Source organism: Gambusia affinis, linkage group LG02 (genome assembly GCF_019740435.1).
Source record: "Gambusia affinis linkage group LG02, SWU_Gaff_1.0, whole genome shotgun sequence".
Lineage (NCBI taxonomy): Eukaryota > Metazoa > Chordata > Actinopteri > Cyprinodontiformes > Poeciliidae > Gambusia > Gambusia affinis.
This window is the reverse complement of record NC_057869.1, coordinates 18444982-18458123: the sequence shown is the minus strand read 5'-3', so window position 1 is coordinate 18458123 and position 13142 is coordinate 18444982. Positions and strand designations below refer to the sequence as shown.

The following is a 13142-nucleotide window of genomic DNA, read 5'->3' as shown; positions in this document are numbered from 1 at the left end:
ACCATCTCAAATTTCTTTCTTTTATTTATTCTACTTTATTGTATAAGCCAGTGTTTCCCAACCCTGGTCCTCAAGGCACACTGTCCCACATGTTTTAGAGGTTTCCCTGCTTTAATGTGCCTGATTCAACTGATTGCAGTTCAACAAACGCCTGTTAATCAGTCATCAATTGAAATCAGCTGCACTGAAGCAAGGAAATACCTAAAACATGCAGGGCAGGGTGCCTTGAGGACCAGGGTTGGGAAACACTGGTATAAGCTATCAAGCTGGTACAATGTTGTTAGTTTTGAAAGCTTCACCCCAAATACATCAAACATTCTTCTTGTCATCGAGGCCAAAAAGCCAAATTCTTGTCATTTCTCTTGACGTTATTTGGTTTTTCCAGAAGAGCAACTGCAAAAATTTAGTCAAATGTGATGTTGAAACTATTTGGGCAGGGGCTTATTATTTCTTTCAGTCTCTCAGTCTATGGTGATGAAAAACATGCTTCAATGGTGACAATGATACTGGTTTTCTCCTCGTTTTTAGTTCATGTTTGTCATGCCATGGTAAGTCCCAGGTTATTTCTGAGAGTCCAAATAAATTTCCTTTCTGCTAATGGAAACTAAGCAATAACACAAACAAATTTAACAACAAGTTCAGCATTTTTGCCAAGTAAACAATTTAGATTTATCATCTAAAACAGCATCTTACAATCTTAAACGTAATGTGCCTTATCTATTATCACAAGTACTAGGGCTCAGAAAAGTGCTCACAATCTTTTTGGTATAAGTAAAAATATTTTGCTGCCCTTTTTATGCAACGCTCATGGAGAAAGTATTGCACTGCCTTCCCTTTTTTTTGTAGAGAATCAGAAAAAGGCTCCTTTGTAGAGAAACAGCAGAGAGCTAGAGACTTCTCATCCACTGAGTCACTAAAATAAAACAAACATTCATATGACAGGATGAGTTTTTAACCTTTTTTGCCCCCTCAACATAAAACCTGACCATTCACATTACATTAATATATATGTTGTGTTACCACCCAATCTTCCTCACTGGGAGTAAAGTCATTTTGTTGCCATAGAAACAGAGAAAAAGGGCTGCTAAGGATCCAGCCTGTCTTGTTAGATGTGGTTGCTTCATCTTCTGAGCTCACATGAAATGAGGCAGACGTCAAACTGATAGATTAACCCAGCTGTTGTCATTTTACATTCTGAAAAAAAATCGTCATATTTCGGTAGGTGTCACACTGAAATATGTTGGAATCAGGGTTTCTATTCAAGGAGCACAAACAATCAAAAATGCAACATGGTAAAAACAAAATGACTCAAAATTGTTTTGTGAACTCTAGACTGTAATATGACCTAGTTAAGATTTAGAGAAAGAGAAAATAAAATACTTGAAAATGATTTATCTAACATGTCTTTACGATATGTTCTAGATTTTTGCTTGTACAATATGTTTGACCCGAATAATGCTACGCTGAAAAAGAACCATTTCCAATTCTCAGACCCCTCAATGTCATGTGATTAGTTCCCTGTTGATCACTCTGTTGACACACAACTGTGAATCTGGACACGTAAAAGACTTCAGTATTACATTTGAAGATGATTCCACCACAGCAGGGCTCATTTATGAGAATAATTATTCAAAACAGAGACAAAGCCGAACCGCTAAAGAACGAATTCAGAGACAAACCCTTGGTGCTTAACGACAACAAACTAAAGGAGATCATGACTCATGCACACTGTTACCGAGCATAAGCACCACGCATTAGAGAGACTCGATAGCATTAGACTCCTTGAATTGCACATCTCTGGATTTTATCTGGTTGAAGAACATGATTTCAGTACAAAGTGAACTTCCTGAGAAAACCGAATCAAACAAAATATTGTACAGAGATGTGTTGGAAAATACGTTGCCCTCAAAGTGGTACCTTACCTGCAAGGATCCTGTGAAGGATAGCGAGGGGTCTAAAGCAATCCTGAAACTATCCCCATCTTCTAACCAGGATGTTAAACTGCAGAATGATTTTATTTACATATATTATTGCACTTGTACGGTATTTTTCCAGCTTGAGCTATTTAAATTTTCTGGTGTTTATTTAATATGTTTTGACATTAAAAGTAATATATATTCCAGCGAAACACTATATTTTTGTTTTGTTGTATGCTACTAAGCACACAATGAAATGACAAAACTAATCTGGAGTTGACCTTTTACTCTCTTCCTCTGGGGGTATTTTCTGCTGTCAGACTCAAGCAAACTATATAGAGTTTTCTGGTAGATATGAAAGAAAAAAACATGTTCAAGTCTGTTGTCTTGATGTTAAAATAAGCAAAAACAAAAATAATGAAGAAAACATCAGCGTAACAAAGGTATCACAACATGTAGCAAAATAAAAAAGAAAGCTTACATGGAAACAGTAAAATAAGTCAAATTTAAAATATTTTACAAGGAAGCAGCTCTGGTTCTACAACCAACTCATCTGAATTATAAATAAAATGAATTCCTTTGATCCAATGTGGTTCATCTTTAGAATAATTTATTCCGTATTGATGGTCATAGTGGTGAGCAAACACTAACATTAATATAGGGTGCACGGACATCTTCACAGAGGTAGAATTGAGAACTATAGGTGATCTCCAACCAGCTGTGACACATCAAATCTATACTCAATGAAGAGGACGGGAACAAAAGAGAACGATTTTTTATATTTTTATCCAATACTCTCATCATTTTGATTTTTCTTTTGCTATCACACCCTTCTCAGTCACCTTCTCCTTTCATCTTATGTCCTCTGATAATTCCCCCTTTGCCTTCTCGCCTTCACCCTGCATCTTCTTCTGTGTCCATTTGAGAAACGCTGACCAGCAACACTCTCTTCTGTGACCAATCAATATCACACAGAGGACGGCAGACTGCCGGACATACTAATATGAGGACACTTCTGGTGATGTATGCAGACAGGCATCCCTTAAGACACTTTTACCAAAGATGTCTCACACACACGGGGCACACATACACAGCCGACAAACCAAGAGTGATTGATTCATTTAACCTAATGTGAACAGCTCCATGTGACCCCACGTGAAATATGGCCCTCTTGCTTTCATGCTACTGCTGAGGAAGCCGTAGATCATCGCTTCATCTATCTATAGAGTCAACATTGATCTTGCCCGCCCTTCCTGCCTGACATTAGAAATGCATACTGCCACAGGATGATGTAACTTGAAGGGGAGAGAGCATGTCATTATGCAGACATGAAACCTGCAGTCCAAAGGTACAGCCCCAATATTTACTGCTGAGTAATGGCAAATACAATTAGGAATGTCACAGATGTTAGGGAAGACCTTTTAGACATGTGGAAATAGCATCATTGCGATGCTGAACACACACGTGTGTGTTCAGCCACTTACGTAAGTGGATTGTTATGCTAATTTTGATAGATTAGGCTGAGAAGAAACAAGGGCCTAAAAGTCTTAATTGTCAATTTTATCTAAATGATTTTTGCAGATTTCTAATTTTATTTGCATGTTTTGCAATTTGTTTCAGCAAATTTTTTGCATCATATCAAAACACTAGCAAATGCAAAAATGAATCTTTTGCAAATAAAAGCGTTATGTGTTTCTTACATCAAATTTCGCTCACAGTACATTATAAAATGTCACGACATGAAAGGCATTTGCTACAAGTTGTCTGTGTAGAAAGTATGTAATCAAATTTTGAGACTTATTTAAATATTTCTTCAAAAGGAAAAAAAAAAAACAAAAAAAAAAAAACATTTACATCCTACCAAGCTCTTCTTTAAGGGGGAAACAATCTGAAACAATCTGAAATCTGAACATACAGATTGTTTCCCCCCTAATTAAAATAATATATTTCTGCAGACTTTACAGAGACAGGTAAACATGCAGTTATATAAAAACTCTGTCAACTTTTTTTCCCTCTCTGAAATTAATTCAGAATTAACTTCCCTTGTTTTAGGTCAATTAAGACATTTCTCTTTACACCAGAACAATACGATACTTTTTTGTTATACTTTCTTCAAATTTTGATACTAATATATACTAAAATGAATGTTTTACACATGCGAGTTAAACATAGGCACATTGACAGATTTCTTTTAAGGCCGTGTGTCAAACATTTGGTGTGATTTCATGGGGAAAAAAATAAAACAGCACAAATGTTAGAGCAAGAAGTGCTGGTCTCCACAAACGTTGTTATCCAAGGGTGCATTTTCCATAAAGGAACAAACAATTTTATGGAACAATAAACAGTATGGAAGTGTCCAGCAATACCATTTAGTACCCATTTTGTACCCCAGAGAAGAACATCTTTAGGCGCAAACTGTCAGACTAAGGCAATGAACTACACATAAAATATCTTGTTGGCAGGAGCTAGCAAGAGATTTTTTTTTCTTCTTTGTGATGAGAAATTGTTATTTTACAATTCGGACATGTACTTTTAAAAATGAAAACATGGTTTAATTTAAACAAACTACAACCCGTTTCTCTGTTTCAATGAGCAACACAAGGCACTTAATTGTGCTTTATGTGACACTAGTGCCACATTAACCAGAAAGGAAACTCTCAGGGAAATAGATATCCTGTGCTTCGGCTGATTGAAAACTTTATTAAGTCAAAATAAAACAAAGTTGTACCCATAATGAGGAATCCTACAAAGAACAACACAAGTGAAGCTGAACTAAGGTCAACCATGTGATGGAAACCCCTAGCAGCCCTCCCTGGCGACAGCAATGTTCTCCATGATGGTATAATGCACACGTCAACACAGCAAAAACTGCTGAGGAACAGTCTCTGTCCTTCAGCCCTGGACCCAAAAGCTCAGCTGTCAATATTGTGGTGTCAGACTTTAGGGTACACTCCCAGAGGTCCTGTGTCCATGCCCTGCTGGATCAGGATTGTTTTGGCAGCTTTTAGGTGCAAAAACACTGACTGATGGAGTGCAACAAGGGCTCTCTATCCTGAGACACACTGAAATCCTGATAAGAATGTCACTCTGTCAATTGTATGAGCTAGATCCACAAAGGGATTAGAATAGTGAGCAAGAGTCCTGCTTACTGAACACTTCATGTCTGTGGATGACAGATCGCCTGTCAGGCTGGATGAAATAAAGTCAAAGCCTGACAAAGGGTGGCAAAGGTTATGAACCACAAGATTCTCTAGTTCTATGCTACAAGGTTTGAAAACTTTGAAGTAAAACATCAGTTTTTGTAATTTTTTATTTATCTGGTCAAATACCACATTAAAGAAAATTGTGTGAAACAAGAAAGAATGTGACTTTTCATATTTAATAGATCTAGTCAACAAAAGAATTATCAAGTTGCATCAAGCAAATGAAAGCATGGGGCATAATACAATACAAATGTCAGATGTTTTTCCATTACAACCACATTTATTTATTACACAAAGTAGAACACATTGTGAAAACGTATTAGGAGACATAAAATTCCCAACAATTCTACACTTGTATCCTCTTGTCTTTAGAATTTAGTAAGTAAAGTTCATGTATGGTTTATTCTCTCTCAATACTAATGGTCTGAGAACAACTCAGAGGTTTATTGTTGAATGTTACTGAACACACAACATCATAAAGTCCAAGAAACAAATTTAGATAAAAGAATATTAAACAGAAATTGAGAATTGGTGTTCATAAATTCTCTCTATCCAGAGAGAACCCATAAATTATCCAGAGAGAAATTATGGGTTAAGCTGAGCATTGCTTCTGGGAGCTGCATACAATTGCACACTATTTTATATTTCATTTTATATTTCATTTTAATGCTCTTAAAGTTTGTAATTGAGTCATGACAAAATGTTCAAGTGGTATAAATGAAGACAGATCAGTGTTTTTAGTGCTTCCTCTTGCTGCATGAGACCCTGACAAATGCATATTTTCATTGGTTTTGATGAAGCATTAGTAGCTGTGTAGACTCAAGTGATATCAGTTTTTATTTCTCATAACAACAATAAGCAAGATGCTCTATAAAGTCCAACACAACTATGGATTTCAATAAAAGAAATAAGTTTTTGCAGCAGGCACACAGAAGGCCAAAGCACAGCTTTGTAACAACTGACCTTACTTTCACCAAGCTGCTTCAATGTAGCTGTGATGAATAACTTGTGTGTGGAATCCAATTTAATGGCTTTGTGGCTGGAAAACATGGGATGAACAGAATGAGTTATAGGGTGGTTGCGGACACTCCTGTCAATCCATTGAAAATATATTCATTTAATCAGAACACCCTGCACCGTCCTGTCAAACTATTCTGTCATCAGTCATTCCACCCTTACATGTCTTACCTAACATTTATCACTGGAATATCTCCTGCTTTCGATGGCAGTGGTGTTTTAAGGGGAGGCAATCACTGGTTTGTGACCACCAGTTTGACCCACCTTGGAGCAGGTCACCTATGACTAAAATCCATCTGTGCTTTTGAATTCTGCTTAAATATGATTTTGCTACTGCATGCATCACTCATGTATAAAGATGGGATAAAGAAATGCTGCTGGTAGGGATCTGGTGATATTTGACTCATGTGTTAGTGTAGCATTATTCCAGGGGTACAAGGAAGTGTGGAGGCGAAGTCCTGTTTTTCTGCATTCACTGTAAAAAATGATGTAAATTTGTTTACATCACAGAACATAAACCATAAAATGGATGAGGATTGTTTTTAAGGTAGCTATAACCAAGATTAAGTTGATGCGTCTCACAACATTCTTGTGTATTTGCCACTTTTCTTCTTATGAACAGCAGAATTTACACCTAACATATATTCATAAACCGTTCAGTCTCTTTACCCAGCATTTCAAGTTCATATGAGGTGTTTAGTCCACAATGGAAATCAAGTGTATTTAAAATGATACATAAAATATGCTCAACAAAACAAATGTACATGTTCATGCTAACCTATTCTGACAAGCTGAGAGATAAAGTTGATCGAGAGAAAGCACAAAGTAGAGACAATCAATCAGGTAAAGACAACAATCTCCCACACCATTACTCTAAGCATAATAAGCATCATTTTCACAGTTGTTTCACTTCACTGTGAATTACGTGTTCAGCTCACCCTAAATTGAATCATTTTAAGTCACAGAAACTTGAATACGGGGTTTTCAGGTTAACTTTCCTTTTAAGATTTTTTTTTGTTTTGTTTTTCCATTAAAATATAGCTGCAAGTTAAGGGGGAGGGAGACATTCTACGGGGCATTGTTCCTTTCATTTATTACTAATGCTTCAAAGTTCCACTTGTGGACATGCTGTGATAGTGCACAGCAGGCAAAGAGAGTGGCTGCTAATGTATTTATGCAACATGCCTTGAGCAGCTGATACTGATGCACAGAGAGAGGGAACAGTAAGACGAAACGGACACTGGGGTCCTTTTTTACTCTGCATCCGTAGCCTTGATAGAGATCCACAGACTTAAAGTCAGTGTTTGAATGTTTGTGACCTTGACTGAATAATGCACTGAAAAAGATGCATACACTGAAAACCAAGGACGTAGTAGCCAAAACAAAGGAATATTAAGAGAAATTGAAGAGCAGCTGTTTATTATGCAGGTTTTAGGGATATCTGTGTGCTGTCTTTGCTCGTTGGTGGTAAAATCTGACTTTTAAAGTTTGACAAATCTTTCTGTCAATGATGCCTAAAGCAGCAAACATCAGGATCTGTTTAGAATCTAATATTTACTGACTGAGTAAATACAGTACAACCCTCTTCAAGAAATAAATAAATAAAACTAAATAAAGAGAGTAGAATATAACATGAAGACAGATTTCTTTTTTTTTTTTCAGGTGTTTCTCCAACCAATGTTAGAGACTCTTTCTCTAAAGAACAGAACAATGGGGGCATTCAGGAGTTTTGGCTAAGGGACCCAGTCCAATTCATTGAAAATTGACACAATGAGACCTTAGGATAATAGTAGGGTTATGTTTCCTCCCCCTCTGTCTGAATAGCTTTTCTGAAGCCTTTTAAATGTTTCCTTAAATGTAAGAGAAGTATTTAGAAATTTGAAATTATGAGCAAAACGTCTTGAGTTTACTTTACACAAAGAGTAATAAATTGAGTGAATTAAATCTAAAAGTTCCTACCTGTCCTTTGTAAAGTGAGTAATTTACACTGAGAAAGAAAATTTATCTTTCAGATAGACAAAGAGTGATATATTTTATGTAATGAGATTGATATAATATCTATTATGTAAGTATAACTGAACAGATAAGCAATCGCTGGAGTTAATTATCCATTTTATGACGGTTATCTTTTCTCTACACTATGCCTTCCTTGTGTGTGAGCTTTAGTGAGACATTATCCATATCCATTGTCAGCAGCAGACAGCTGATAAAGACATGAAGAATTGAATAAAAGAACTATAATGAGACATCTGTCACAGCAGAAGTCCCACTACATGAATTTCCAGGGATGATTCTGCTTGATGTTTGCCGTCGGAGAGTTAAATTGGCTGTTGGTAAAACTGACACAGCGGATGGTGACAGATCCAACCAAAGGTTTCCCAATAATTCTTTCACAAAGAAAGATTTTATCTACAGCGCCTGATCGTCTCACTGCACAAACCCACCTTGAGCTGTGACACATACATTTTAAAAACATAAGCTATATAAAATTGAGTAATGTAAAATATTACTTCAGGTGTTAAGAGAAAAACACAGGAAGCAGTTTGATTAAAAAAATGACTGAGAAGTCGAGGTAGAGCTGGACACATAATGGAGACTTATACTAAATATACATCACACTAGCTTCTTATACACGTTTATGACATTGGTATAATAATGGTTTCATTTTGTGTATTACATCTTAATCAAAAGACAGTAAAGACAGTATTTTTTATGAAAATAATCATTTTTTTTGTCTGCAGCAGAGCCCAAAACATCCAGTCAAGCATTGGCGCATCAACACATGAGAAAGAATTTCAAAGTACATTAAAATATGAACTCAAAAAGGACCAGAAATACTTTCAATCAAATATAATGACTGAAAATAGATCCGCTTTAAAACCTTGACCGACCTAACAGAAAGTGAATGGATGGATGTGAGATTAAATGAAGCACTAGAAAGTATAATTTCCTTTAAATAAAATTATCACATTACTTTGAGACAACACAACATTTACTCTGTACACTAAAAGTGTCTCATTATTGGTTTAAGTTCTTCTTTCTGAAGATGACAAAACATTAAAACTCTAGTTTAGCTGCTTACAGACAGCCCATCTGCTCATGCTTCACTGCTGTCTGCAAGGTAAGAAGAACTCATTCAGAACAGACAGCTCACAGCCAAATATTACGCATCAGCGCATTCAGGTTGTCTTAAAAAATATATTAGATTTTTTTTCTGCCTCACTTTCAGAATTAAAACTGACAAGAAACACCTTGGCAGCAGTCAGTCAAACCGATAAAATCAGCGTGTGCATCTATCTGTCTGTTGCAAAACTTCCTGAGCCTGTCGCTAGCTCTCGTGACTTCCTCTCCCCACCTTCCCAATTAATAATGGATTAAATTGAAAACCCTTCCCTACCTTGCACACCGTCATAAACTAGTCCTCTTCCAGTTCAAACAACAGACAGGTTGATAAACAAATAGTGACTCATTACAACAGACTCACCAGGCAACTTTCAGTTAGGGCCATCTAATTGACCAAACACCCACTCTGAGCGTGCACGGACTCAAGTGCTAGCACAAACACACTGCACGCTGTCAACCTGGAGAGGAAGGTTGGGGGCGGATGAGGAGACATTACACTGTGAACGTTTATTAAAGGAGACATCTGCAGAGGGTCAAGGCATAAAGGAAGCAGAAAGGGGGGTAGAAAAATTTAGCAGAGCTGTGCAGAAAGCAGACTTTCATCTGTTTGTACCGTGGCGATGGCAGGAAAACCAGGCACACCAGGCAAGCATTAGCAATAGATTGGCATGCTTTTACATCATAAACCGCTGGTGGCTTTCCCAAACACCACACAGTCTACATTTAACACAGAACACACACCCGCACACAACACAAGCACACAAGTTTGCATGAATTAACCAGTGGGCCAAACGCAGTTCTCAGCTCAATGGACAATCCCGGAGTTAGGCAGGGTTTTCTGATCCAAGCAGCTTACCTAATCATTTTATCAGATTAATACTTTTTATGAGTTAAATCAGTCATAGACAGAAATATGGAATGTGTTAAACTGTGCTCATGTGAAAAAAAAACACCATAGAAATATTACATAACTAGAGGTTATCCTGTGTGAATGTGTGCATTTGTATTAATGGAGAGGCATGTAGAAATGATGAATGTGAATGAAACTATTAGGATATATATTTATAAATTTAAACCACAGCAAATCTAATTCAGTAAATGTTCTCAGAGTAACATCCATGACTTTAAAGTATTATTTCTTATTGGCAAAGACACTCTTCATCTAAACTGTAAATAAACAGAAACTATTTCCACACCATTACACATATGCCTAAGCACACGGAAAATAAACATCAGTTCCAAGTGATAGTTTATCTGAATGTGGCCTTATAACTGAGCCTTACGTTAGAGTCAAGCAGGTCCATGCTGTCCAGACTCTTGCTGCGATGGATGCGACCCTTGATGCGACGCAGAGAAGGTTTAGCTTGGCTCAGAGGCAACGAGAGGGTTGAGGTGGCAGGCAAAGCTATAGCACCAGCGCCACCAGTAGCACCTACTGGTCCACTAGAAGACCCGGAAGCATCTGAGGGGGATGCATCTCCTTCTTGTGGGGTGACCCTGCAACAAACCATAAAAAAAAGTATACTTGCTAGTAATCTGGTCATGTATTTTCAAAGTGTTGATAAAAACATACTTTTAATGTGCTGAAGACAACTTTTACAAAATAAATAAATAAATAAATAAATAAATAATACATATTTGTTGAGACTGTCACTATGCTGTGACAGTATTATATGAAACAGGTTATCTATGAAAAATATTGAGCTGTTCTGTCTCTTTCCTGTGGTCCTGATGCCATCTGCAGAAATGCACAGCTCCCTCAGAAACAACCAATCAGAACCAGGAGGAGGGCCTTAGTGCTGTCAATCAACTTCATGTACAAGATCATCTGTCTCACGTTATACTGTTATGACAGTAATATTTTTAACAAATATGCAAAAAACTTTTTTTCTAAGTTACCTTTTAGAAATATCAAAGTATTAAAGCAAAGTTTTTAACATTTCCCACAAGTTTTCACAAGCAAGGACTTAGATGTCTATCATCCATCTAAATATTATTTATATAAAGACCAAAGGAGCAAAATTAATTTCCTTTCATGTCCAGTAAGGTTTCAAAACGGAGAAAGTGAGAAAGGTAGAGATCATGGTGGAAGGTTATTTACTTTTCTTGAGACTTTATGAAGACAATGGTCAGACTCCCATCAGCAAATAACTCAGAACAACACTCTTGTGTTCCAGCCCCCAACAGGTCAGGGCTGTTAAAGAGGCCTGAAGGGAGTCAACACAATATAAGTAATGTGGTTAGTGATCTCCTGCTTGGATATTGTGAGCGAGCCTAAAATGTACCTCTGAGCAGTCTTAAAATATACAGCAGTGTTCTGTTGTCTCTTGTGAACTCTTCAACATGACATAAGCCCATCTATTACAATACAACAAATATGACTTCCTCAAAGAACAATTTATACTGTGCAGTGCTCACAGGCACTGCTGCCTATCTGATGGAAATCATAGGAACGCCTAGAGGATTAAAATAACATGAGTTTTTTTTGTTTTGTTTTTTCTTGATGTCTTTATTTTTTTAAAGGCCGTCTTCTCCTGTTGGCTGCCGCTGCATTCAGGAAGTGTGAATAATTGGGCTGAATGTCAGCGGGCAGCCTGCAGACGGAGAGTAGGTATGGAGCATTTGTATACCTTCCATTATGAAGCCACAAAAAAAAAAACTGATTTGCTGCTTGTGTCCATTAAAAGACCCAATGTAACTTAAAGTGTCTAAACTCAGGGTTATTTCTTTTTTGTTCTGTTTTTTGTGATTTGTACAATTCTTTCCTTCTAGGTATTAATTATAGTTTTGCTTAAAGAGAGAAAAAGACTGGAGACAATAATAGATCAAACTACACATCAGAACAGTTAAGCCCAAAGTTATTCATAGCAGATTTAGGCTAACAGTAATCATATTTGGCCAACATGTTTACATGGTTAAACCTTTATTTCACCAGGCAAAACACTTATAACAATTTCTTATTTAGAATTTTAGCTTGATTTTTAACCCTTGAGATTAGTTTTTTGATTGGAGGCAATATTAATCTTTTGGAGTACTGATAACATTGTTCATGCCATTTTTGAAAAAAAATAAATAAATGTTTTAATGTAAATAAACCATTATTATAAATTCAAACTCATTTTATATTGTTTTGCTGTAGCACTACAGATGAAGTATAAACATTAAATTAACAGGCTGCAGCCCTGAAGCTCAGCTTTTCAAGCATATCTCAACAAAGAGTGTGAATGGTATCATAATGACAAGTCATCAATCAAGTGCTTTCTGAAAGAATTAGACAGTATTAGATTTGACAACAAAAACAGCCGTAAGAGAAAAGAGAGGAAGACAGAAAGAGAGTGGAAAAAACACTCAGCTTCTCCAGCTCTCTGGGGCATGAAACACATTCAGATGTTTTAGTTACTCAAGCGTTTTCATAGAAAAGCTAATTTTCTGTAACACATTATGTAAAATTGTGAACAATGCAACATGCAAACATTATAAATGCTTTTTAAATGAGATGCAAAAGGGTTGTTTTCAGGACAATTTTCCTTCATGTCTCATTCTTCAGAACGGTAATATCAAGTATGTGTGACACCAGTACCACTAAAATTAGAAAATGGTAAAGATGTTACAATTAGATATGAACTGCTTTCCCTCTTGTTAATTTTGAAATGACCGGGTGTGAACATCTATTTTCACGCTGTTTAATTAAACCACGTAAGTGTTACAGAGCGGTGATTTTTCTAGTATTTTTATCATACAATACAATATTGGTAAGTTTGATGAAGGGAAAGCACCACCTGAAATCTCTCTAACAAAGTTAAAATCACCTAAATGCATTAGCCTGTGTTATGATAATCAGTGAGATTATTTCCTTTCAAGAAGCTAAATTTTACAATAATTG

The 13142-nt window shown here is 36.5% G+C and overlaps 1 protein-coding gene across 12 annotated transcripts in view; it reads right to left on the bottom strand.

The window, feature by feature from the left end:
- Positions 1-13142, bottom strand: part of tjp1a (tight junction protein 1a) — a 108954-nt gene that overhangs the window by 72998 nt on the left and 22814 nt on the right. For all 12 annotated transcript variants that reach the window (XM_044100316.1, XM_044100347.1, XM_044100298.1 and 9 more), the window contains one exon: positions 10543-10756. In XM_044100316.1, the coding sequence (XP_043956251.1) occupies positions 10543-10756 (214 nt within the window). The remainder of the gene's footprint in view (positions 1-10542; positions 10757-13142) is intronic.